Source organism: Apiospora marii (genome assembly GCF_038362585.1).
Source record: "Apiospora marii strain CBS 49790 chromosome Unknown utg000004l_segment0_segment1, whole genome shotgun sequence".
In the NCBI taxonomy this organism is placed as follows: Eukaryota; Fungi; Ascomycota; class Sordariomycetes; order Amphisphaeriales; family Apiosporaceae; genus Apiospora; species Apiospora marii.
Window position 1 is genome coordinate 2,194,522 of NW_027117376.1, and position 25,808 is coordinate 2,220,329.

Here is a 25,808-nt window from a genome sequence, read left to right on the forward strand (position 1 = left end):
CTAAAAGCATATATCTACACGCTCCCGCTGCGTGCTTGAGACCCTTCACCGACTGGATTGGTGGACTTCCGAGTGTGTGACTGTCAGGTATCTGTAAGTGGCTGGGTTTCTCTGTGTGCCCGTAATCGACTGACCGATTGAGTGAGATTTGTGCAAGATCAATCTATTTGGAGTGGTAAAGCGCCATTCGCCCTCCTCAGCTTCTGCATCTCTGCTTCTAAGGTTAATCTTCTTGTTTCATCCTCCCTATGGGATAGATCACGCTGGAACACCAATGAAATTATCGGAATCGGTCAGGCTTACAGGAAGCCGGCCTTCCTTTAGCCACCGAGTTTATGGCGAAATTGCTGTTGCCTAGGGAAAAAAGAGTTAGTCAGCTGAAGTTTGAGACCTCGTCATACTATGCACACGTTACCATGCAGACTCACATGAGTCAATGCTGATAGCGAGGAAAACTTGACCGTCTAGCCCGCGGAAGTACCACCTTGCGATAGTATGCGTAGCTGTCCAGTTGCATCCTTCGTTTTCCGATAGTTGAAACCCGTCGTCGCTTCCGTTCGACTCGTTGTTGCACGAACTTCTACAGGAACCGATCTTCACTTGATATTTCGGAACTAGTATATCTATTATCATAGTGGTGTTTGGGCGATCAGCCACCCAGGGTCATGGTACCTAGGCAATGTGCTTCAGTATAGGATCTGGAGATGGCGCTCGTGACTGAATGCAAGAAGCGAGTTACACCATCAGATGGGGTGAGGTTGTACAGTTATGCCAACTTGATACACACCAGCTACTCAGCTAAGACTGCAAACCTCATTAGTGACGAGCGCTATCTTCCTCCGTACTCGTCCGCGGTGCGCTTTCTACTTTCTTCTCTCCCAACATTTTATATGTAAGAGCGTATGGTGAGTTCATTTGATCAATCTCTTCACAATCTCTTGACAACAGCCATTCTTGGTACCGGGATTTTCGAGGCGAATCTGTAATGATGGAAAAGATCCCCGGAGCCCCGACTACACCGACAGCAGCTCCTACAACTAAGCAACCGACTACCCAGGACACACCGACAACCGCTCCAACTACTAAGCCGCCTGAACCTACCTTTACGCTCGCTCCAACTACAATATTAGTGCCGTTGACTACCATTTTTGTCCCTGGTCCTTTTTGTGCCGGCCGTTATTGGTTGAAGGTGTATTTCCAAACAGTCGAGATATCCAGCGGAGCCCCCGATCACCTTTACTCATCATGTATGCCTCATTACACCCCGCCGTATTCCCCAGGCGTTTGCCCTTCCCCTATGTTGGCCTGGGTCGTGAGTCGCGTCATCGTGGACACATACACCGAAGTGTGTTGCCAAAGGTGAGTTCAAATAGCCAACCGACCCCTGGGCAGCTAGTATCCTTAGAGCAAAGCATTTCTAATTATTTCTATTGCAGCGGGTTCTCATATGACCTAGGAAACTGCGTTAAATTGATAACTTCTTCAACTCAAGTATTTGATGGGGCCTCGATCGAATCAACTGATGTCCTCACTCACGTAGACACTGGCACAGCATCTCACCAGCCATTCACTGTGATGTGGGCAGAGCGCGGCTTAGAACTCTTTCCGTCAGATGTGTCTGCAAGTCGAAAGTCCATCGTGTCGTCTGGGTTTCGACAGCCAACAACAACAGACTTGAGTGGTGGGAAAACCCCGGGCAATGGAAATAATACGTTCAAACCATCTGATCCATCACGCACCGGTTTATCTCCTGGAGTCATTGCTGGCATAGTGATCGGGGTGGCAGTCGCGATAATATTGATAACACTCATCATGCGGTATGTACTATACATGAAGAGCAAAAGGGTACCAAATATTGGACGTGCACCGGAGCTAGATGGTGTTCGCACTGCCACGTGGAAACGGTGGTTCCGTGGAGCATGGAGAGCAGAACTGGATAGTAGCGGTGCAAGAACAGAGCTGGACAACTCAAACATGAGAGCAGAGGCGGACAGTACAATCGTGAGAGCAGAGCTGGATAGCGGAAACGTCACAAAGGAACAGAGAGCGGAGCTGAAGATCGCAAATGCGGGGGAGGAAAGACCTGGGGAGGCTTCTGAGCTCCCTGACACTACACCAGACGCAGAGCAATCATAGATGTGTTGAATGATTCTAGTCTAGTTGCATCATACAATCTAGCGTACACATTAATTTCACATAGTGACCACCCACGAGGTGTTCGCAGTAGATTTCCTGCCCTCTTCCGGCACCCGCAAATGCGCCGCCGCCATGCTACCTGGTTTCGTGACCGCGCGATTTGCATGTACCCGGCAAAGCTCGAGAGCCCAGCCCAGCCCAGCCTCCCCTAGCCTGTGATTACGTGATGCTACGAGTTGAGCGGCCCAGTGATTTAGGAAAACGAGCATTTGAATCCCGTATCAGAAGAGTACGAGGCGTGGTGTGGATAAAGTGAGGTCGCGACGAACTGACTTCCTGACCACAGGCGCTTGGCTACTTTCTCAAGCGGACGAGGATTGGTGCAACACTGAGATTTCAATCACGTAGCATACAGCTTCCCAGTAGAGCGTTCATAATCGAAAGGTGATGTGACAGTGATTGATGTGTCATGAGAGCGGCGGGAAGAGGAGCAACGGCAGGAATAATAGGAATAGCGGAGATAGAACTGTTAAGTACGGCAGGTGATGGTACAACTTCTATTACTCCCTATTCAGGGAGGCTGTAACAATGTCATCTCAAGGAGAGGTGAAGTTGTCGTGAATAGATACAGCTGCTATGAGCGTGAACCTACCGTGTCAAGCCTATGCAGTCACTGATTATGGTAAACTGCTACCCATAAGCCATCTGCATTGAATGCAATCGTTCCAACCCAACACAAATCTGCGACTACTTAAGGCGTCTCCAAGGACACAGGAATTCTGGTTTGGAATTTTCCTCTCTTCATAACAACATCAGAAACCTCATCTGAGATAACCACACTCAACCATCTCAACCACATCGAACCATCTCATCGTCAAGCAAGACCCAAGCAAGCACATCATCACTTCCATCTGGGTTTCACCCTACACACAACAACCAAGCAAAGTTCTCAATCAACTCGTCGCGATCGAACCGTAGATCGCATCATCTCTCGTCGCAACGAAGCAAGAACCGCAGAAGAGCACCATCAGTTCCATCTGCGCTTTCACTCATCACCACCGCTCGCCTCTCGCGCACCCAGAACAAACCATACCCGAACCACACAACCTTCTCCAGCTCTCTCACTTCACCGATAACACCGACACAATGTGTTACGTCAAGGTTGACCACTGGGAGTGCGGCCGCTGCTTCAAGTTCCTGGACCAGTGCGAGCGTGGCAACAGCTGGATCACCTGCGACAAGGGCCCCACGTACGAGCGCGAATGCCCCAACTTCTACGCCGAGCCGATGTACAACTGGGACTTCCTGTGCAAGCGCTGCCGCCAGGTCACGGGTGAGCATTCTCGCCGATTGGTCACGGAGGAGTCATGAATTGCCCAAGGAAACATCATCTGCCGATATTTGCCGCCGGTCGCCAAGGAATGCCTCGGTTGGTAGGAGGAAGGAGAGATATGGAGGGAGTTAGTCGAATCTTATGATCCCCCATCTCGTTGGGACCAAGCGGATAAGGGAAACAGCAGTAGGAAAGCAATGGTTAGCACAAATGGCCCAGATATGACCCCAGAGGAACGAGAAGGCCTTTAGCAGATGAATCAACCACCATTGCACAAACAAATGTATCAACCTCGTTCTGTGATCACGTGATTAAAGCATTGCCGATGTATAAAGTAACCTCGAGTCCTGTAATTTAATTCATGTTGTTAAGATTTTCTATGAGGTGAGTAGTAAACCGTGTTTCTATGAGGGCATCGCTTTGTTGACCTCGCCCGGAAGAGACAGGCAATCTGGTCAACGCCCACTAACGAGTCGAGGATGCCCTGACAACAAAGTGCGTGTGAGCAATGGGCTGAAGGAGTGAAGCGCACGAGCAGGGGTTTAATTGGGTTTCAGCCTCTATTTTCAGATCGTCAATGGAAGTTGTGCGCTGCGGTTGAATGAAGCCTGTGAGGATTCGTTGACGAACAATTGAACAGACCCCAGATAACAAAACCAATGTCAGAACTCAGCTGAACGGTTCATTGTAGGACTTTGTACTCAATCAAGCCACGTGTAACCATATGCAACTTCATTGTTGACATATTTTCGCCAATATATAAGGAACCGTGCCGGCCGTTCTTGGTCCAGAAGCTCCCATCCTCTCAGGACAATCATCACTGCCTATTCATACACATTCACCACACACACTTTCAACTACATCGCACACACCCATCTCTTCGACTGCAACAAGATCAATCAAAATGGCCTTTAAAAACTTGGGTGATCTCCCCACGGAGCTGGTCAAGATGGTCTTTGAGAACACCACCGACCCGGTAGACCGCACCATGCTGGCCACGACCTGCAAGGACCTGCAGGCCCTCGGCAACATCGACATGAACGCCTTCTGGAACGACCCCGACTACGCCTGGGAGTTCCTCAAGCGCGTGGACCGCGACGCGAACCCCAAACTGGTGCCCTGCCGCCCGTGCCTGAGCCTGCACTCGCCCGAGGTCTGCCTCCCGTCCTTCACGCACGCCGCCGGCGCCAGCTACCAGTGCCGGAGCGTAAGGGCGACGCACCCGAACCGGGAACCCACCTTCGTCTACAACATCCAGCCCGCGCTGTATGGCCTGGTCAAGTACCGCAAGCTGGGGATGGACACCGCGTGGCTCCTGGAGACGGACAAGGAGCTGAGGTATCGGGCACAGCACGACGCGATCCATTATGATGTTTGAAACAAGGTGGACATCAACCAGGACGGCGCCCTCTTCTACCGGGAGCAGCACACCCTCGACTTGGACAACAAGTTTGCGCCGGTCGCGGGCCACGGCGGCAATGTCGTATTCGAGCTCACGCACGTTGATCTGGCCTGCGAATGCCTTGGCTCTACCCCGCGCGTCATCGTCCAGCTCGACCCAACCGGCACTCGGCTCTGCTCCGTCTACTACGCCGCCGAGAACACCATTGGGCCTAACGGTGACGCCACCCTCGCGAACATCCCGCTGGATCCCACCGCCCGTGGGACCGTCCAAGGTGCCATCCACAGCTGCGCTGGCTGCAACACGGACCTGCGTGCTGAGATCCGGTACCGGCCCGACTACTACCCGCAGTTGGTCTTGACGAGCTGGTGTTACAAGGGTGATGCCTCGACCGCGGATGCCCTCCAGGCTGCGCTGGACAGAGTTCTCTATGGTGGCCCTGGTAAGTATTTGCCTCGCCTGCCTGGACAGTCGGGTCATATTGCGGAGATGTCGGGTATGATGCTGTAAGGGAAGGTATGGGCTTGTACTAATCTGGACTCCAAGCGCTGGTAGGTACTGACTTACAAGTGACTGATAGACAAGGTAAGTGCATCATGATGTGAGAGAGACAGTTATAGATGAGACATATGGAAGGATAATACGAGATTGTTACTACTGATTTGAGTCTGGGAAACACACCAGCTAGTCCTTACTATATCCCATTCCTACTTGATTTGTGATACCGTGGCGTTATGAGCCAACGAACTAGGTATAACGACTGTTTCGCTATTCTTATTGAATGCTACACGCTAAAGTTATGTCCGTAGCCAAACATTCATCTCCCCCGTTGCTAGCTATGTAAGTATGCGGTTTTTGAGCGAGTACCCAGGTTGAGATCTGGAGGCGCTGCCCAGGGAGAATGTAGAGAAAGTGCTTGATCATTGTTTCTCTGGGAGCAACTGTGAATGGATGATTTCATGGCTAACATGCCAGACAATGAAAAACCCCCACTTCTGTCGTCTACCCAACTGGCCGCAACCATCTAACGTAGTGACAATGGTCTGATACAACAAAGGGAACTGACCTTGTCAGTCGGCATAACCCATGAATCCGTTTCCCCGCAACAAAGGCAACTGCCACCCTTCGAGCAGCCATGCCTCTGTGACTTGCAAACTGCACGACCCATGAAATGTACATATCCTGAGTAACCAGAGAGCACAAAAACATCCGGAACATCCTATGGGCTTGGCTGAAAGACAGGCCGAGCAGTCAACCATGTCCCATCCACCAACCCCAAAGCACAAGAGCCCAAGAGCCTTCGGTGACCTCGGGGACCTTGATTACGACATAACACTGGCCTCTCCCCTCTCGCCACCCCTGCCGCTCCCTCCCCCACCATCGCGGGCCTACACGGACGAGCTGACCAAGAAGTCCATGCCCGTGGACCCGACTCCCGTCATCCGGCTCCTAGCCCCAACGCCCGAGGCCACGTCACCCAAGATCCTGCTGCGGCCTCGGCGGGACGGCTTTGTCGATGACGATGACGACGAGCCGTTCCCGGACTTCTTCTATCCCCATCCCAACAGCACAACGACTTCACCGTCACTTTTACCGTCAAGCCGTTACAGTCCAAGGACAACACCCAGAAAAGCTACTCGGCGTTCCAGGACCCGCTTCCCTGGACAGACGAGCTGATGCGACAGAACCGACGTCACCGACGCCCGACCTACGGGCAGAGCGTATTCGAGGAGGACACATCCTCATCGTCGTCCTCTGACGAGTCTTCGTCAGACTCTTCCGGTACTAAATCGACTCCTACCTCACGAGAGCACGCTCAAGCCACTGGAACAGCTGGCAGCGGCCCGAAAACGATGGCAGTGTCATCTGGCTCTTTACCCACAACATCAACGACAACAGGAACCATGGGAGCCGGTACTGATGGAGAAGGCAAGACCAATGAACAAAGTAGAGACACAAGTTGCTCTGGTCCTACTGCAGCTTTGGATCTGACCGCATTTCGCTTTCCAGGCGCAGCAGCTGGGCAACGTTGACTCGACTGAGCGACCTTCTCAGAACATCAGTATTCTTCGGCCACAAGATGGGGGGATCAGGCATGATATAAAAGCCTGAAATCGAACGGGAAAGATTTTGAGCTGGAAAAAGAGGATAACCATAACAAGAGTCACATATTTATAGAGGTGTCCGTGCCAATAGTCAATACCTAGAAACAACAACTAGACTGATTACCCGCCCTCCTTAGGTGCAGGGGTCAATGACACCTTATGGTTGATATCGTGATCCTTTTGATGCCTGGGCAAGCGTTGGGATGAAGATCCTCGATCTCTGGAGCTGGAGAACTTGTTCGAGGGTAGTGATAAGCACCCCTCTTCACCCGAGAGAGAGATGGTAACTCTTCGATGGTGCATGCAACTTAGCATTTACACGGCCAGTAAAGACGTGTTGGGAAAAGCTCAAGTTGTGGCGCAGCTCCGAGCGCACGGTCAAGTTGATGTATGCGACCAATGTGCCCGGTCTGTTTGGCCCTGCTGTATGTATGTGGGCACGCGGACCAGGCCAGGGGGCGCGGTGAACACGAAGTGGATGTGGCAGCTATGTAGGTGTACATGGCGAACGAGAGATAGGTGACACAGCCGGGAATGATGTTCAATGCGTACTTCTCGACCAGGTGCTTGACTACCCGTGACTCCTTTTAGATATCTTGCCACATGCATTTAACTTACATTGTATTCAAAGCCATGAGCACAGCGGGGGCGCATTGAGTCGAAACCGGAGACTGTTATTGCCCATATTTCCACAACTGCTCCATGCCCGGTTTATGCATGTTTATGCCGGAGTAATAGAGATAATGTGGTAGGTAATTGCTCTGATCCGGACAGCTACCCGGTGACCTGTTGGACATTTAATCACCAGCTATTCCATCGTCATCAGGATGCTGGTGATGCATTAAAAAGGGGTTCCTTCCTACTGATCCATGGAACCAGTTATTCCGTTGGCTGGATCTTGCTAGTAGCAGCCCTGGTTAGCCTGTTAATTATGACACTGGAGGTTATTCCATCATGAATATTGCTTCCCGCACCAGATAGATCATGCCATCTCGCATAACCATATAGGGTACGTTCCCTAATATGGTTATGCCACTTGACATATCCCTTGATTGCCAAATACCGCAATAGTTATGGGGCCAGCTTCCGCTTAAATTAGAATATTAGATATGCTCGAATGGTGAGAGTTCACGCCGTCGAGGACTTGTGACACGCGCAGGTAACAGCAGAAGTTGAAGTATAGAATCGCTCCACAACTAATGCGGTATTTGGCAATCAAGGGGATACGGATGTTACCTACGGGCATTCGAATCGTCGTGGTTATCCTGCCCCTGGAGCCAACTTGTGTATGGGGTTACTCCAGACGGACCACTGGATGGTCTCGGGTACCTTACTTGAAAGTGGAGTTTTATTGGTCTTGGCGCTGCGTCACTTGAGCCGATTGTCGGATCATAATTGGCTGTTCATTCAGGCGGTGGCCTAGCAACAGCGAGACTGGAGGCGCCCGGACAAGGTGTGGCTAGTGAGTGCCAATTTGTCCGTATTGGGTAGGACCAAATGACCAAAATGGCAAGCGCTGGAGGCCGCGCAATCCGTCGTGCAATGGCGCACGATGGTATTATCTGGATTCCAATAACTACAGAACACGCGAATAATAGCAGAAACGAAAAGATTGAAATCGTTAAATTCAAAGTTGATTCTTCAATTCTTGAACGACTGAAATCAGTTCTGCTAAAGTTAATGACCTCTTCTTGCACAATTATCTTTTGTTCAAATTACGTTCTTGGGGATGGATCTGTACGAAGCTGACTTCCCCGGCTTCTCCACTTTTGCGTTGCTGTGGTGGCGTAGTGTGTCTGCCTTATCTCTCGGATCGGCGTAGCTTTATGAGCTAGCTGCTGCGCGCATGAAACACCCACCTGCACCCACCCGAGTCGTCATACCTAAGCTCCTTCCCTTCCTCTTTGCAACCTACCTACCTTCCTTCATCATCTTCCATCGACACCATCAAGTCGATACCTATTCATTTCTCACATCACAACCACCTCATCGCCTATCATGAAGGGAGCTTTGTTGACGGCCGCTGCGCTGCTGGGCTCGGGCTCGGCTGACGCCGCAGTCCACAAGATGAAGCTTCAGAAGATCCCTCTCGCGGACCAGCTGGTAAGTCCTAGCCATCTAGCAACGCCGAAACGCGTATCATGGAAGGGAAAGCATGCTTACTGATTGACGGCGATATCCAGGAGTCCTACCCGATCGATATGCAGATGCGAGGCCTTGGCCAGAAGTACATGGGCGGCAGACCCGAGAGCCATGCCGAGGCCATGTTCAAGGACACTTCCATGCACGCCACGGACAAGAACCACCCCGTTCCCATCAGCAACTTCATGAATGCGCAGTGTACGTCTAAATACCCGATACCCCTTTACTCTCCAATCCAGCGGCCGGCTTATGATATCGCCTGACACACGCACGTGCTAACATTAATCCCTCGGCTGAAACAGACTTCTCCGACATCACCATCGGCACGCCCCCTCAGGAGTTCAAGGTCATCCTCGACACCGGTAGCTCCAACCTCTGGGTTCCTTCCCAGCAGTGTGGCAGCATCGCCTGCTACCTCCACTCCAAGTACGACTCGTCGTCCTCGTCGACCTACAAGAAGAACGGCACCGAGTTCGAGATCCGATACGGCTCTGGCAGCCTGAGCGGTTTTGTCTCTCAGGACTCCATGACCATCGGTGACTTGACTATCAAGCACCAGGACTTCGCCGAGGCCACCAGCGAGCCTGGTCTTGCCTTTGCCTTCGGCCGTTTCGACGGTATTCTGGGCATGGGCTTCGACAGGCTCTCGGTCAACGGCATCGTCCCTCCCTTCTACCAGATGATCAACCAGGGTCTGATTGATGAGGCCGTCTTCGCCTTCTACCTCTCTGGCAACAGCGGTGAGGAGGATTCCGAGGTTGTTTTCGGCGGTGTCGACGAGGACCACTACACCGGCAAGATCACCGAGATTCCCCTCCGTCGCAAGGCTTACTGGGAGGTTGATCTCGACTCCATCTCCTTCGGAAAGGAGACTGCCGAGCTCGAGAACACTGGTGTCATTCTGGACACCGGTACTTCCCTGATTGCCCTTCCCACTGATATGGCCGATCTGCTCAACAAGGAGATTGGTGCCAAGAAGGGCTTTAACGGCCAATACACCGTCGATTGCTCTGCGCGCGACTCTCTGCCTGATATTACCTTCACTCTCAGTGGCCACGATTTCGCCATCAGCGCCAACGACTACATTCTGGAGGTTCAGGGAAGCTGCATCTCCACGTTCATGGGTATGGACTTCCCTGCTCCGGTTGGCCCCCTCGCTATCCTCGGTGATGCCTTCCTGCGCAAGTGGTACTCCATTTACGACCTCGGAAAGGGCACCGTTGGCCTGGCTAAGGCCAAATAAGCGCCAGACGAGATCTAGTGAACCTAGTTGGCTGGGTGGAAAGGGGTTGGGAAGCGCTCGGTATCTGCGCTGATGTGGCTACAGACCACACTTTCATGTTTGGATTATTGTGGATATGAGTCCACTAAATTGTGCATTCCGTCCTTGAGATTGGTAATTGTGTAGACTACGATCGAATAGCATAGGAAGCTTCCTTGTTCTCCATTCATTTGTTCAATTGTGCCTCCCGGGTTTGCTGTGATAAGCTGCTTGGTTATTCCATTCTGTCGCTGGACTGGCATAATCACCCACCATAGATGACATGGCATTCCATTAGACCATTGTGTTGTTCCACTGGACAATTCGATCTGTTATTCCATTGAATGCCTGTTGTTATTCCATTAAAAGCCTGCTGTTATTCCATTGTATGCCTGCTGTTATTCCATTGAATGCTTGCTGTTATTCCATTGAATGCCTGTTATTCAACTGGAAGTGTTTGTTGTACCCATGTATTGCTGAGTCGTACACATTTCAGGCTGCTCTACCTGGTCCCACCACGCGGTTATTGGATTATTCCAGAGTCATGGTTTCATCATTACTGAATCGGCGAATGAACGTGTCATTCCGGCAGATTCTATTGGCAGACTGTCTGCTTCTCACTCAAGGGTGAAATTCAAAGCTGAATGTTCTTTGTGTTCATCTTAGAATCGGGATCATGTCGTCTCTGCTGGATGTGACTCGGTATATTAGGGATTGCACAGAGGCATCTTCAGGCAGTGCCTTGGCCTCCCGGCCTGCCTGTCTCCGTCTTGATATCTCATCTCTGGCTGCCATAGCGTCGTATCTCCCCCGTCATCACATGCTCTATTGTCTTCCTAGGAGAAACCCTTTCTTGGAGCATACGGTCAATCTCGTCAAAAGATTGACCCTTGCGCTTGGGGGCGGAGAATCGGCTCCACATAGTTGCCAAAGTGACCATGACCCAAAAGATGAATGTCAGATGCTGAAGGGTAACATCGTTGGATTGAACAGCAGATCTAGGGATGGAAGTCCGGGGGACTTCCAGGTCTTATATACACATATGGGGTGGAGCGTATTAGCCCCTGTTTAACAATGAAGCCGAGCTTGAGCCCTTATCTGGGTTGATCATGTAAGGAACCTTATGGTGAAGTTCATGGTATTGCTCATAGTTTCCTGCGTGGCCGCCGCCAGCGTCATAGCAACAAGCAACAGCATGCCCAGAAGGGACACGCTGTGGCGTTCGAAGCGGCCGACGTTGAACCAGCTGAGGAGGTTCCCAAAAGTGGGAGCTACGCCACGGGTCGAGGCCCGCGAGCTGGAATAAGTAGGTTGGGTATCTGAGGATGAAGGCGATGCCTACGAAATGCTGGCACATGAAAACGTGCTCATTCTGATAAACGTGCGCACCCGGGTCGTTCCCCTGAAGCACTGCCTGATCCCGCCCTTCTCAAGTGACGGCGATGACAACTCCTCAGCGATGGTGCGCTCGAGAATAGCCAGTTTGATATCTATCCCGATGATTCTGGTCCCGTAAAGCGCGCGGTTGGCCTTGCGTGTCTCGTCGCGTCGGCGGCCCCGTAGCAGGGAAAATGCAGACTCTGGGGCAAAGGGCAGACCAGACAAGAGGGCCGCGCAGAAGAAAACCTGACACGAAAAGGGGTCATGGTAGGCCCAGACAACTGTTTATTCGGCGAAGCCCTCAATGACGGCGTTGTACAGGAACTGGCCGAGGTTGACGCTGGCCGTCGCGATACTGCACAGCACGACAGGCGAGATCTCGAAGGTGGCCATCGGGGCCTGGGGCAGGTAGAACCCCGGACCAAACTCAAGGATGAGCTTGGAGACGACAGAGGCTTCGTTGGGCGACGAGAAGATCTCGCGTAGAGTACCGCCCGGGATTAGTGCGAGTCCTGATCACCGAGAACATCACGGAAAGCCAAGTCGTGTCTGAAGTGGGGGTCGACTCTATTTTGGTTTTTGTCGATGTCGAATCGATTCACACGGACAACGTGAGGTACCTCAGTTTTGCCTTTGACCTCCATTTCTTCAACTGCAAGCGGCGGTGGATTCTCATATTCACGATAGAGTGATAGGTTCTTTCACTGTAATATGCTGCTCATGACCAAATGGAGTCACATCGACCCTCACCCCATGGGGTCTCGGGGTTTTGTAGGACCATTTCCCCGCAGTATGACCCGATTATCGAGCTATCGGCCTGTGAAGCGGATGTACAGATATAGAAGTTGCTCGTCCTAATATTTGGCTCATGTCAGTAGGTTAGTGGTGAGACATCGACCAACAGGTTCCAGATCCGACGTTGGTTCCCAATCGTGCCAAGCCTCCCCGAGCCAATGAGTGCGAGACCTGCGTGGGATACTCCGCAGCGGATACCGGTCCACACCGGCGCACCCAACCAGATGGCCGTGTTGCATCACCATGGAGACGGCTTGTCACCTGTTGATCACCCCAGCTTCTCCGGAAAGCCGGGGAAGCTGGGGAGAACCACCGGACTCTACACGTGAGCGAGATTCCCCGAGTACTTCTCTTAACGCTGGGTCGCCACCCGCTGGACCTTGCCTTGACTTCCATGCCCCGGATTATCGTTGAGATTACCATTCCTCTTGGAACCCGAGACTACCGGTCAATCCACCTAGACGATCACATGGCAGATACTAATGAGAATCCCCGAAAGCGCCCAGCAGCCAGGGGAAATGCATTCTACCCCCGAAAACGGGCCAACACAGCGTGAGTAAACATTCATTGGTTCATGAAATGGGCGTCCAGGGTATTAGGCGAGTAAATGCACATACCAATGATTACCAATACAGATGCCAAGTTTGCCGCGCGCGCAAGACAAAGTGCGACAATGCGAAGCCAAGCTGCTCCTACTGTCTCAGCGTGGGGGCCACCTGCATCCAGTCCCCGTTCGACCTGTCCAGCTTCGATCCGGCCAGCCTAAGAATCCTGGAACGTCTGGATGAGTTGGAGCATCTGCTCAGAGAGAGGCCTGGCGCGCCGGAGCAGCCTGATGCATCGGAACGCAACAAGGCACCATCTAATTCTAGAATGCTTGACGATTACCGGGATGGGCATTTACATCTCAAATATGCCATGCAGAGCCCTGAAACAGCAGCATCGGCATCTGCGATCTGCGTCCCTCCCCTGAGAAGCGTGCTTCCTGAGAGTCTGGAGCATATCCTCGGGTGGACCTCAACCTCGGAGTTTTCCGGGCTGTCTCCCCCGAAACGATTTCACCCGTCGACTTCTGTCACTCTTCGCCAGGCAGCGGCTCATCCATCGGGTCACTGGTAGGGCTAGCTGAACTGGAGACGCACGGTATCAACGAGCTGCTGGACCGGTTCTTCATGCACGTGCATTGCAAGAACCCCATCCTCGACGAGACAGAGACGCGAAGGCTAGTGAGGGTGGCATTCATGGAAGGTCTGGACTGGTCGCCCGCATCCTGTCTCGCGATGCTGGTCTGCGCGCTGGGCTCGATTTCCACGCCCTCGGGTCCAAGCCACGACGTAGCACCACACACCAAGGCTTACCGAGATGCGGAGACTTTCTTCTATGCTGCTCAAAAGCGCATGGGTCCGCTGATACTACAGCCGTCCATCATAGGAACACAGTGCCTATTTCTCTCGGGAGTCTACCTCATGTGCGTGTTCCGCCTGACGCACGCGTGGCGCTACTTCTCAAATGCCCTGGCCGCCTGCCAAAACTTCCCCTTCCTCACCAAATCCCCCTCGAGCCAAGTCGTCGCCGCCGCCAGCCCTGGTTCCGACATCTCGGCGGACGACGTGCTCGAGCAGGCCGTCTACTGGTCAGCGTGGAAATCGGAACGCGAGGTCCGGCAAGAGCTTGCCCTGACCGACTTTCCCACCGACTCTGGCACGCACTACCCTACCTTCTTTCCCACTCCCCCGCCCCCGTCGGTGGGGACGCCGGATGGTTTTACCGACCCGGTCGATCTGCGTGCTCGGGGTTCTTGGCTGTTTTACCTGGCCGAGATCTCGTTACGGAGGCTGAACAGTCGACTCTGCAGCGAGATCAGAACACTCCACGAACGGTGCACCACGAATACAGCTTCTGCCAGCTCCGACACGTACCATTTCTTACAGGCACTAGCCAGTATGATCCCCGAGTATGAGAACCAAGCCCGGCAGTGGGCAGATAGCCTCCCGACAGAGCTTACCATCACCCAGGACGCTACCCAGATGGAACGACAAGACGAGCACATCTGCCGCGCCGTGCTACGGGGCCACTTATACGACCTCTGGGAACTCATCTACTGGCCCTTCGTGATGGCCACCATCGAGCTTCTCGCCGCGGGCCGGCCGCTGCACGAGCACCCCCCTTTTATTCGGGATATATGTCATCGCGGACTCAAAGCACATGTCCGCAGATTGCACATCAACCGGCCCGTCTTCCTGCACAGACACCACGGGACCTGGTTCATGATGCGGTGCTGCGCGCGCAGCTCGCTGGTGCTGGCTATCGCGGCGAGCCGTGGGGCGCATATGCCGTCGGGGTGGAGGGAGGCGGTGCATATGGTGTTGGGGATGCTGGGGTACTGGGCTGCGGAGGTACGCGGGGCGGATGGGTGGAAAGAGGCTATAGAGATGCAGCTATCCAAAGCTGCGCTAAGGCCATAGACAGTTTGTAAAGACACATGACTTTTACGAAATAACAGGAACATGTCTGCTCGTAATCTGTAACTAGCCGTGCCAACATTGAACACTAAACCTCAACACCTAGCTCACTACGTTCGAGCAACCATTCCAATGCTTGTTCCTTTTCTGCAATAGCAATCTCCATGGTTCGAACAACATGCCTGCGAATATCTCGCAAGACATCCTCCAAATTGTCTGTAAGTATTGGTGCAACTAGAAAGTCGACCGATTTGGTGGGTTTCTCCCGTTCGCTTAGTGATTGCGGGATATATGTTTCTACCACCATCCACCACGTCTCCCAGAGCTCTTCGAAGTTATCGAAATAGGTCGCTGTAAGCTCTTCGTAAATAGACATGATACCCTCCAGCCTTGAACCAAGCATTTTATTTTCCGGACGGGCTCTAAGATCGGAGGCACGCATCCCATCTCAACAGATTGCACGTCTTCCAGCCGATTGTAGCTGTAAAGGCTGCAGCATGTATGTCGCAGTGCAAGGCGGTCAAAAATCTCTACCCTGCAGAGGTCAGTGAAGTTGTCCGCCTCAGCGAGCATTTGCGGGCAGTGAAAGCGCCACTTGTCAAATATTGCCCTTTTCTCGGTCAAAGGGATACGTCTCGGATGATTTGACTTCCGCAAGAGTGATTGGATGGGCGAGCAACCATTTCGTGAACAGAAGCACCGACACGAGTCCCTAGGCACGAGGCCAAGGAGGGAACAAGCCTTATCCAAGACCGCCGATAGTGATCTATCATAAAGACCAGGATCTTCCCCTTTGAAACTGCGTCTCATGTTGGACGCAAGTACATGGACAAACGTGGCGTTATTCATTCGGCTGAAAACCATCGTTTCGGCTCCATGGCTGATAAACCAGAGGAGCAAGTCGAAGGCTTCGCGTCGATACTGTCGGCTATACCGAGCAGTATGCCTTGACAGCAGCGTCCTGCCTAGATCGTCAACTGCATCGATCTGGCGAAACCCGTACGCCCAAAGCATTTCGGCGACCTCGGTAGTCATATACTTGTTTTCATAAATGGTTCCTGTAGTTCCAGGCCAAAGTTTCATTTCGAGAGCCACCCCTCTAGCTCTCAGTTCGGAGTAGGTCCTGAGCGCCACTGAGTCGATGAGATGGCCTTTGAAGTGATTGAAATTCCATCCGAACTCCATGAGTTGTGATTTGGAGAAATGGTTCTTGGCTGTTTCCATAAGCTTCCACCGAGCTACCGCGCAGGTTTCGCATGCTAGCTGTAATAATGTTCTGTATGGCTGGGGGTATTGTAGGACAAAACCCAAAATCGAGCTTGAACATCCCCAAATGTTATCGGGCCAAAGAGTTGACGGCTGTTCGCCCCTGGAATCACATGCCAGAGCGTTGGGTTCGAAGAGAAATTGATCGGTGGCTAGGAGTCGCCTTGAGAACCTGACATTTCCATCTTTAATAGCGCATTGAGTAGCTTGTGATGTGTTTGCACCTGCCCTCAGTAATATTTTGAAACCCTTGGTCCAACCTATGGCGAGTGCTAGGGGTGAGACGATATCGTTCGGGCAATCAATCTTCACGCCACTCTGGATGAGGCGCTCCAGCTGGTACGTGTCTCTAGAAATAACAGCCATACAAATTCGCGAACAACCATGCTCTGTGAGTAAGGTTAGACATCATTGTTCGATTCGTACAACTGTGGCTACTCACCGATTGCAAACTCTGGGACAGCATTGAAAAGGTGCCTTGCTAAATTGAAGTCCATCGGAGTTTCAGCAATAGGAAGGGATGGAACATTCCACTTGGCGAAGAGCTGGAGAAATGGTGTGTTATCATCCGGTTGATAGATACCGTCTCCTAGTATGATGTATGAGAGGGCTGTGTGATAAATTTCGCGTCTAAGGTATTGTATTATCAGCGAAACCACCTTGCGGCGATATGGTTTCAACGAGCCTAAGCCTTACCGTCTATCCCATGCCCCATAGATGTTGTAATTTTGTTCGGTGCTGATTATCATTTGTCCACGTTAGAATCACCTAACCTTCTAGAAGCACTGTAACCACTCACCTGCACAATATCATTGCATCCGTTGGCGTACCACCGGCAATCAGAAGCTCCATGATGGAGTCCAATAGATCAACAACCTCTTCTTGTGCGTTCCAAAGGGACCCCATAAGATGAGCTAAAGCCTGGAGTGTGCTATTCAGTTTCAAACTCAGCAAAAGGACTTGATTATCAGAGTATATACTTACGAAAAGGAGCGTCTTCCCTTGTGCTGTCTGAACTCCCTCCCAGTCGCGAGATACACTGAAGTCCTCCTCCAGATCGTCTCGCAATTTTAGAAGGACTTCTCTACACTTCCGAACCTCGACAATAGTTGGCTTGCAGGGCAGGACGGAAAATTCGCCAACTTCCCAAAACGATTTGGTACTACCCTGTCGAATCTTTCTTATGGCTGTTTGCGCTTGAGATATACGGCGAAATCCAGGGATATCCTTTTGATCGTCGTCAAAGACCCTTGTGTATGTCATCCAACGCAAAAATGAACTGGCCCGAGTGACAATGGTTCTCGTGAGAGATGCTGCCCAGGTCCGACCATACTGGCTGGTCAGGGCCATCCCAAACCATTCCTTTGTTCTGGTCTGCGTAATCCCGTTGTAGTGTCGGCATCCAGGTCGATGAGCGCCCATCGTACGTTTGATAATGACTACTGGGCCAAGGACAAAGTATATCTGACTGAATGGGACACGCTGACAGGGACAGACTCCTGAGTTCCGTGGTCTGAATGGAATGCGCACAACGGTTGCTTGGAGTGTGTCTTCCGAAACATGTGCCGTTCGTTGGGACGTCTGTGTGCCAGTCACATGATCAGTGATATGACTTTTTGAATCGGTAGCAAGTCTTTAGATGTGGACAACTCTTCAGAGTAGGGGTAAGGGAAGCATGGGCAAGCTTAATACCTGACTTATAACAGCCCCCGAAGGGGAAGAGGCATCGGTCGTGTGAAGCCCATCAGGTGCGGTCCTCGAGTTGATAAGTTGCACCAACTCCGTATGATGAGATCGCATCAGTTTTTCCATGGTTTGCATCGATGATTTCGAGGAGGCGAATCCTGTTTCTAGAATTTTGCTTATACCATCGTGCCCTCTATTCGACAGCCCAATCGACGACGTGAGGCCTGCAACAGCAGAGTTTTGATCTGCGGCATTCCTCGCTTGCTCTTGTTTCAAAAGCAAAAGATCGGCTTGAATCTGGTGGGCGCTGGTTTGAAGGTCGGAAAGGCTGTTGGCTGTCATGCTGCTACCACGCGGTACGCAAATAAGTTTCAGCAGATTTCCAACATAAATACGGGTTGATTTCACAAACCTATGCTCCATGGATATCATCCAGGTCTGCTGTTCGAACAGAGCACGGATATGCCCTGTGATCCTGTCCAGCTCGCCAAGGTGTGCCGAGATATTGCCGTTCTTCACTACCGCCTTAGCGACTTTGGCCCAAGCCTCTAGTTTGGTATCAGAGGTTGAGGCCCGGAGTTTGTTCAGTATCTTCTCAAGGGAGCCTAATGACTGCTCGGCTCTCTTGATGAGGTCCTGGAGGCGGGCTACATCTTCGCTCCGGACAGTCGCGCTGATTGTTGCGGAATGTATCGACAACGTGTCTTGGCAAGAGCTGCACAGGCTACGGAAGTCGTCGAGGCATTGCGATTTGCGACGGATCTCATCCGGTGCATCTTGCAGCTGCTTGAACAACTTGTAGCCACGAACGCCGGCCTGACCGAAGAGGCCCGCGATTTGGAGGCCAGCTGCAGTAGCCCCAAGGATCTCAGTCATTTGGATCACAAGAGTGACTTGAATCCTCTATGGGTCAGGCGAGAGATTCTCGAGGGTTGAAGCGGCAGATGGGTTGAGTGCCTCTGGAGTAGGTCGAAAGTTTTTGAGAAAATCCTTGTCTGTCTTTGCTGCCTGATTTGCTTCTTCTCATGGCACACACAAGCGGGGTAGAGCACATTGGCTGCCATGTTTGCCCACACAGTAACCTGTGCGGTACCACAAGACGCCACCACTGCTTCCGGTAGGCTATGCTGGTCGCCCGGTTTGGGGGAGAAACAAGGATGAAAGCTGCAGCTCGGGGCTCAGCCCCAAACTAAGGTCAGGACATCATGCAAAGTGATCCAATGAGAACTGGCGGTCGACCAAGATCACATTGGGCACACTGAGCCAAGGCACACCGCACGCAGTTCTCGTGGGTTCATCAATCGGCCTTAGCGCATATCCAGGTTCTCGGAGCCATGCTAAGTTGCTTTGAGGAGGCGACGTGGAAGATTCAAGCATCTTATATGGTACTACGGGAAAGGGAACACTTGCTAGAAGGGAGCTGGAGTTCAGGGTTACGCGAAACGCAGATTCTGACAACAAAAACAGATCAAATACAAACATCAGCGTAGGTGGTAATTAGGTGGGGTCGCCATGCCAAGACTACCCCGCCAAGGCGACGCGACCTGCCGCTCCGGGGGTCGCTACCACTGCCGTTCAGGGGCCTGGGTAAGTACCTAAGGTTATGTTTTTCGCGTCGCGCCGTGCATAACTCGTTCGTCGCCCCAACCCATTTCACCCATCGTTTTCGTCAGCGGCCAGCATCGCAACACTCGGTTGTTAGTTGAAAGATGGATGCGCTATCCCCGGAAACGAAGGCGCGGCTGCAGCACGTGGCCGACCTGATGCTGGCCATCTACCAGACCCGGGCGGAGATGCGCTTCATCGACGCCGCCGCCATCAAGCCGGGCCCGCATGACATCACCCACCTCCTCCCGCTCTACGCGTCGCTGAAGCTGGACCCGACCGTCGTCTACCTCTACAGCCTCCTCCCGTACGTCGACGAGGCCGAGGCGGGGCAGAGCGAGTTCTACATGGGCGGGACCTGGTTCAACCACCTCGACAGACGCGAGGTCGAGGACGGCCGCGACCCCTTCCTGCTGGGCCCCGAGGGCGACGACTACGAGGACCCCAACGGGCCCTACATGCGGCCCTGGTTCACGCCCCTCTCGGTCATGCAGGCGGACGGCCAGTGCCTCGTCTACGACGCGCGGGGCGACCGGCTCTGGATGCTCGACAGCGAGACCTGGCACAACGAAGACCCGGGCCTCCGCGGCGCCAGACGGCCAGCCCGGGAGGTGGCCGTCATGCAGTGGCCCAACGGCGCCGAAATGAAAGTGCTCCTCAGTGACATCGACCGCGAGCCCGCCCGCAGCGCCGCCGAGGCGCTGCGCGACATCAACAAGTGGTTCCGGACCCACCGCGTCCCCCGCGTTGACGACGTCGACGACAAGCCCGAATGGTCCGACGACCGCGACCTGCACGACATGACCCTGGCGGAGCTCTACGCCCGCCACGGCTGGCCCGACCGCTTCGACGGCGAGGCCTTCGACGTCGGGCTGCTGCGGCGGTGGGCCGTCGGGCGCGTGAGGCACGACGACGGCGAGCTGGCCCGGAAGTTGGACGGGGCCCAGGAGGGCGTGGACTGGTCCCGGCAAAGGGTCGAGCTCTACGGCAAGCTGGCCACCGCGTCCAAGAGCGCCAAGGCCAAGTGGGACGCCAAGTACGAGGCCCTGCGGGCCGCCCAGGATCTGCGGTTTGGGCTGAAGGAGGCGAGACTGGCCGAAGACGACATGGCCAGGGACAAGATAGGGACAGGCGGCAGCAAAAGTCTGCAGGCAAGGGAGTGCCGCATGCTACAGCACCGTCTGCAGAGCCGGCGAGACGCACTTGGGACGATCGAAGTGATGAAGCTAAGGGAGTCACGCCGAGTTCGGGCCGAGGCGCGTCAAATGGAAACGGAAGCTGCGAGCCTCGTCAAGGCCGTCGAAGACGCCAAAGCGGACCTGCGACGCTTGTTCCCGGGCGTGGAGATCGACCTGGACATCCCACAGGAGAAGCCGTCTGTCCGGGCGGCCGAGCGAGATCGGGCTTGGACTGCGATCTTCATCGAGTCCATGGAGTCGAAAGTCGCCGCCTATCAAGAATTGGACGCCAAGATCCCCCGGCTGCAGAGAGATCTCAGACGAAAGATCAAGGATGAGGTCAGTAAGGCGAAGACCCATCTCGAGACGGCACGGGATGAGAACGAGAGATTGGCATATCGCATTAGCCTGTTGATGCGACCGACTGAAGGGGTCAGGCTCAGTCAGTCCTACCTCTTGGGCAAGTTGGGCAATGCGGAAAAGTACGCCTCGTTACTATCGAAGGTAGACTTATACTAAAGGAATATGGTAAATCGATGCTGCAATAGAATGATAACCTTGAACTGCTTTCACGTCCCATTGGTCCCTAGCTTACGGCGAACTACGAGCGGCATCTCAAAGCGCTGAAGCATGCAATCCCCCGTTGTCTGTTTTCCGCACATAACACGCCGGCATGTGTGCGGTCAAGCCGAAATACGCCTGGTACTCCATCTGTTGCCCCGGCTCCACCTGGCGGAACTCGTAGCTGCGTATCAGCGTCGCGCAGATCTTGGACAGTTCGATCCGGCCCAGGTTTTGGCCAGGGCACGATTCGTAGCCCAGACTGAACGGGATGAAGTGCTTCTCGAGTCGGGACACGTCTTCTCCAAACCAGCGGTCTGGGTTGAACTCTCTCGCATCCTCGCCCCTGTTTGTTATAAAGTAGGTGGAATTTAGTCAGTCCATAGGTCTCTCGGATAGTGGTATCCCATATACATGATGGAGGGAAAAGCGCCTCGGCTTACCATATCTCTTTCGAAAGATGTATGACCCATGGGTGGATGGAGAGGGTTGTGCCCTCGGGGAACGTCTGCTCTCCAATGGTGATGCCCCCTTTGGGAGCTAAACGCGGGAACCCCACTACCGGATACGACAAGTCAGTAGTCGAAAAAGCATGGCAGGCCGATTCCACTCACTCGTAACCGGCCCAAATAGCCGTAACGTCTCCCTAATACAAGCCTGCAAGAACCTCAACCCCTGCGCATCCCCGTAGGAAATCACCCGGTCCTCGAGCCCCGCCGCCACAATCTCCGCCCGCACGCGTCGGCACACGTCCGGGTGCCGCATGAGGTAGTACACGAACGCCTGGATGGTCGCGGCCACGGTGTCGGTGGCGGCCGAGATGGCGTTGAACGCGGCCGAGTCGATCTCGTGGCGCCGCATGCGGCCGCCCGGGCTCTCGGCCAGCGCGCGGAACCAGTGCGCCGAGACGTCGTAGCGGCCGTCGGGGTTCTGCTGGCGGTCCGCGAGGGCCTGCTTGGCTACGTTGAGGATGTGGCCCCAGGGGACGCTGCGGTAAGGTTAGTGAATGCCGTCGATATAGAGGCGAAATTGGGTGATAACCAAAAAGAAAGATAGCACGGGGAAACTCACAGGTTGAGCCAGGTGACGACCGGGTTCGCCACGAGCAGGACGTGCGCCCAGCGGAAGAAACCCATGACCGACACGTAGGCGATCTGGACCTCGGCGTTGGCGAGCGAGCCGGCGATGTCGGCGCCCTTCTTCAGGAAGCCGAAGGGGCGGGAGAAGAGGACGTCCCCCACAATGTCGTTTGTGGCGTACCGGAGGTAGTCGCCCAGCTTGATGGGCTCGCCGCTCTCGGCGAAGCGGTCCAGCCAGTCCAGGAGAAGCGCAATGTCGCCGTCGATGGCCTGCTCGCCTTGCAGGAGGTTGGTCATGGTGTAGCCCGGCGCGATGTGTCGTGTGAGCTCCATCTTCCTCTTCGGGTTGGTTTCGGCGAAGGTGTTGGTGAACCTTCCATCCTGCAATCAGTTGTCAGTATTGAAGATGGTCAGATCATATTTGTCATGGGGGCATACTGGGAAAGTAGCAATCTTGTACCAATCCGCCTTATGAAGCGTCGACAGCAGAATCTTCTTGGGCCCATCGGGATGGCCGACACTGACTTCGTTGGGGGCGATGCGTACGAAATGGCCTAAGTCGACGATCAGTAGGTGCATTTTAAGTATGAGGGCCTGAGCGGCATACCGTATCGATCATGGGCAGCCACGATGTCCAAGTTGATCTTCCCTTTGAGCAATCGTCGCACATACCAGAAGCGTGTGACGGCGGCGAAGCCTGGGCCGGGTATGTGCCGCAGCGGGGACAGGTAGACGCGGTATAAGATCACGAAGGTGCCCAGAGCGAGGAGGCCCCCGAGGGCCGTTGCGATAATCGTAGACATCTTTCAGACGCTGGAGAAGAAGATACCAAGACCGGCAACTTTGTTTGCACATACAATGTTTTTGGCATCGTGAAAAAAGGCGGGGGGAAACAGCTGGTTGTGTCACCCTGTCGCTTGGCATTGTGGGGGCGACGATAGACACAGTCAATCAGAGTGATACTATACGAAAAGGACAGGTACGGTCGACGCTGCGCCAATCAGCGAGCAGACGCAGCATGTCAGCTTACCAACTGTGACCTTACAGTGGGTCCCAGTGGGTTATTGTTTTTCAATGTTCACGGCGCTGGGGAGTGAAACGGCAGAGACAGACAGGCTGGTCCGGCGCGATCTTATCCGGCCAAGAACCGCTGACGTTTGGCAAGGGCTGACAAGTGTTGTGGGCGGTCTGCAGGCTTACTCACAACTTACCTTTCGGGACCTTGTAAGCGTTGTTCTGTAGAGATGTTAGTGAAGTTTGCTGAAGTTTGCGGGGATTGGCAACTCTAGCAAACGACCCACAGTCCCCGTGGTCTAGAGGCGGACCAACCTTCTTTTGACCACAAGCCCGAACTAGTGACAGGCCATCGGTGGAGTAATTATGGGTGACATGTATCACCACACCGTTTGCAACATTTTCAGAAGACAGCTAGTTGGTAACTGTGTGGATTACTATATCCAGCACTTTGGCAATCGATTGGCAAGTCTGTCTTGCAACATTCATGCAATCAGCATTTGAGTTAGGAATCATGATCCTCATACATCGATTCGTCTAGCTAGCTTTGCCAAGAAGTCTCATTGTCTCCTGCAGGGCACCCCGGTAATTATTGTCCGGCGACCCTATGCATCTAACTCAAGGACATGAGACTGAGTCCGAATATCAACTTTCCACTGAGGGCGGCGAAGCGCCATGGTATGGTCCGAATACTGCAATAGCATGTGCATTCCCATAAGCCTAGCTCGCTAGCCCCATGCAGAAAGAAGAACAGCATACTGTCTGGCTGCTGCACCGATGCCTGGTTGATGGCATCGCTGTGTCCAGATCTTCTGCAGCTGCTCGACCTTGTGCTTGTTCTTCTCGTACTCCTCATCGCTCAGCCATACCTTCTCCAGGACACGCTCGGCTTGCTCCTTCGTGTCCGTATCCTGCATCTGTCTGCCCAGCTGAGTGGCGCTCCAGTACAGCCGCACTGTCTTGGATGCGTGGAGCTCGCCAAGTCCGGTCTCCAAGGCCTGTCTGGCGGCAGCCATGACCTCGTCCGCAGAGGTTTTGTAGTCGTTTTGTTTTAAGAACTTGGCGACCAACATGCTTGTGCCCGGCTGCTGCTTCTGAATAGCACCCATGATGGCTTGGAGCATTCTATCTGCCTGTGCTTGCCGGGCCTGGATGGATTTCTTTTGCCACGGGGCGGAGCGAGAGGGATCCGAGAATCGTGCATTGGTTTGGACTTCGATAGATCCGATGGGTCCATGTTGGACTTGGCCATAGACGCGCTGGGTTTCCCAAGCCTTCCAAGGGCCGAGTGGCTCCTGCCAGCCATACTGGGCACCTGCAAGGTCAATAGCCACTTCCTCGCCTGAGCGAAGACGCACTCGTAGCATGAAATGAGTCCGGAGCATTGCGGTCTGCGAACCCTCGTAGATGAAACCGAAAATTGGACGGTAGACGTTGCGAGGATCGACCTGAACTTCTTCGACTTGAGGACAGAATGCTACAAGAAGGAATTCGGTTAGCTGTTGGGCCATAATTAATATCGAGAGTGGTATTCGAGCATACTGACCATTCAGAAACAGCTGAGCAGTCTGCTTGAAGAGGCTCACAGCATCCGAGCACTGCGAGTCCGTAACCAATGCGCGGTGATCGTCTTCGGTGGAGGCGAACTCGCGAGGAAACTCCCGAATCACCGGAAGGCCACGGAAAGCATGCTCCTCATGGCCCTTGTCGAAGACGTACAGGACGCCGTTTTTCTCGTGGAAATTAGTAAGGTTGCGGAGCGAAGTCAAGTCCTGGAACAAGACGAAAAGGTCGCGAAGCAGAAACGCGGCGCGTCCTATCATCTTGCGCGCAATGCATGACGTCTTGTGCTGGGGCCAATGGGCAGCCTGGCACTCCTTGCTGCAGTACACGGTCTTGAAGATGACGTGTCCTGAGTCGACAGTGAGTAGGCAGCCAGTGCAAGCAAATGACTTGGCACCGCCACAATTGGCGCAAGTCTGGGGAGACAGAAGACTGGCAGGTAGGTAGGCCAACGAGGATTCGCCTTGGCCAGTACTTGCGATCGGCGAGAAAGGGCTGTCGGAGTCCTTTCGGCCTTGACCAATCCACCGATGGTATTGCAGATGCTTCGACTTAGCTGAGCCGTCATTGGGTATCTGAGTCTTGTTGAGGGCTAGCAGTAGGACCTTCGTACGAAAATACTGCAGATCATTGCAGTAGTCGCCGTTGACAGCGGCGTCTGCGTGCTTCTTGAAGTAGGCATGATCGGGGTCGTCTGAGGTGGTGTTGAGGAAGTCTTTCAGATGAGCATTGAAGTTGTGGAATCTGCCAACGAAGAGGGAACGATAGGTTTCATGATCATCATGAGGATCCGGGAAGGCCCGAAACAGTTTCTCGACAGCGTCCATGGTGCCAAAAGAT

General features: G+C 53.5%; 11 protein-coding genes across 11 annotated transcripts; 6 read left to right on the forward strand and 5 right to left on the reverse strand.

The window, feature by feature from the left end:
* Nucleotides 1-1,245: 1,245 nt before the first annotated feature.
* Nucleotides 1,246-2,136, forward strand: PG985_007643 (uncharacterized protein; the record flags this gene model as incomplete). Its single annotated transcript, XM_066827411.1, has 2 exons — nucleotides 1,246-1,312; nucleotides 1,493-2,136. 2 exons carry the CDS (start codon nucleotides 1,246-1,248, stop codon nucleotides 2,134-2,136), a joined length of 711 nt encoding a protein of 236 aa, XP_066685086.1.
* A 984-nt stretch (nucleotides 2,137-3,120) lies between these two features.
* PG985_007644 (uncharacterized protein) lies at nucleotides 3,121-3,477 on the reverse strand (the record flags this gene model as incomplete). The annotated part of the gene is made up of 1 exon (XM_066827412.1): nucleotides 3,121-3,477. The coding sequence occupies one exon, from the start codon at nucleotides 3,475-3,477 to the stop codon at nucleotides 3,121-3,123; it is 357 nt and encodes a 118-aa protein (XP_066685087.1).
* An 896-nt stretch (nucleotides 3,478-4,373) lies between these two features.
* PG985_007645 (uncharacterized protein) lies at nucleotides 4,374-5,381 on the forward strand (the record flags this gene model as incomplete). Its single annotated transcript, XM_066827413.1, has 2 exons — nucleotides 4,374-4,841; nucleotides 4,896-5,381. The coding sequence occupies 2 exons, from the start codon at nucleotides 4,374-4,376 to the stop codon at nucleotides 5,379-5,381; spliced, it is 954 nt and encodes a 317-aa protein (XP_066685088.1).
* A 747-nt stretch (nucleotides 5,382-6,128) lies between these two features.
* On the forward strand, nucleotides 6,129-6,904 carry PG985_007646 (uncharacterized protein; the record flags this gene model as incomplete). Its single annotated transcript, XM_066827414.1, has 2 exons — nucleotides 6,129-6,454; nucleotides 6,505-6,904. 2 exons carry the CDS (start codon nucleotides 6,129-6,131, stop codon nucleotides 6,902-6,904), a joined length of 726 nt encoding a protein of 241 aa, XP_066685089.1.
* Nucleotides 6,905-8,974: 2,070 nt separating this feature from the next.
* On the forward strand, nucleotides 8,975-10,361 carry PG985_007647 (uncharacterized protein; the record flags this gene model as incomplete). Its single annotated transcript, XM_066827415.1, has 3 exons — nucleotides 8,975-9,079; nucleotides 9,160-9,316; nucleotides 9,421-10,361. The coding sequence occupies 3 exons, from the start codon at nucleotides 8,975-8,977 to the stop codon at nucleotides 10,359-10,361; spliced, it is 1,203 nt and encodes a 400-aa protein (XP_066685090.1).
* A 1,075-nt stretch (nucleotides 10,362-11,436) lies between these two features.
* Nucleotides 11,437-12,403, reverse strand: PG985_007648 (uncharacterized protein; the record flags this gene model as incomplete). Its single annotated transcript, XM_066827416.1, has 4 exons — nucleotides 11,437-11,676; nucleotides 11,769-12,005; nucleotides 12,069-12,271; nucleotides 12,364-12,403. 4 exons carry the CDS (start codon nucleotides 12,401-12,403, stop codon nucleotides 11,437-11,439), a joined length of 720 nt encoding a protein of 239 aa, XP_066685091.1.
* A 730-nt stretch (nucleotides 12,404-13,133) lies between these two features.
* PG985_007649 (uncharacterized protein) lies at nucleotides 13,134-15,019 on the forward strand (the record flags this gene model as incomplete). Its single annotated transcript, XM_066827417.1, has 2 exons — nucleotides 13,134-13,594; nucleotides 13,648-15,019. 2 exons carry the CDS (start codon nucleotides 13,134-13,136, stop codon nucleotides 15,017-15,019), a joined length of 1,833 nt encoding a protein of 610 aa, XP_066685092.1.
* Nucleotides 15,020-15,104: 85 nt separating this feature from the next.
* PG985_007650 (uncharacterized protein) lies at nucleotides 15,105-18,844 on the reverse strand (the record flags this gene model as incomplete). The annotated part of the gene is made up of 9 exons (XM_066827418.1): nucleotides 15,105-15,405; nucleotides 15,852-16,254; nucleotides 16,543-16,671; nucleotides 16,725-16,912; nucleotides 16,979-17,020; nucleotides 17,082-17,203; nucleotides 17,267-17,894; nucleotides 18,186-18,314; nucleotides 18,381-18,844. 9 exons carry the CDS (start codon nucleotides 18,842-18,844, stop codon nucleotides 15,105-15,107), a joined length of 2,406 nt encoding a protein of 801 aa, XP_066685093.1.
* Nucleotides 18,845-19,677: 833 nt separating this feature from the next.
* On the forward strand, nucleotides 19,678-21,270 carry PG985_007651 (uncharacterized protein; the record flags this gene model as incomplete). The annotated part of the gene is made up of 1 exon (XM_066827419.1): nucleotides 19,678-21,270. The coding sequence occupies one exon, from the start codon at nucleotides 19,678-19,680 to the stop codon at nucleotides 21,268-21,270; it is 1,593 nt and encodes a 530-aa protein (XP_066685094.1).
* Nucleotides 21,271-21,366: 96 nt separating this feature from the next.
* Nucleotides 21,367-23,194, reverse strand: PG985_007652 (uncharacterized protein; the record flags this gene model as incomplete). Its single annotated transcript, XM_066827420.1, has 6 exons — nucleotides 21,367-21,658; nucleotides 21,756-21,870; nucleotides 21,927-22,300; nucleotides 22,384-22,772; nucleotides 22,830-22,945; nucleotides 22,999-23,194. 6 exons carry the CDS (start codon nucleotides 23,192-23,194, stop codon nucleotides 21,367-21,369), a joined length of 1,482 nt encoding a protein of 493 aa, XP_066685095.1.
* Nucleotides 23,195-24,133: 939 nt separating this feature from the next.
* On the reverse strand, nucleotides 24,134-25,795 carry PG985_007653 (uncharacterized protein; the record flags this gene model as incomplete). The annotated part of the gene is made up of 1 exon (XM_066827421.1): nucleotides 24,134-25,795. One exon carries the CDS (start codon nucleotides 25,793-25,795, stop codon nucleotides 24,134-24,136), a length of 1,662 nt encoding a protein of 553 aa, XP_066685096.1.
* Nucleotides 25,796-25,808: the final 13 nt, after the last annotated feature.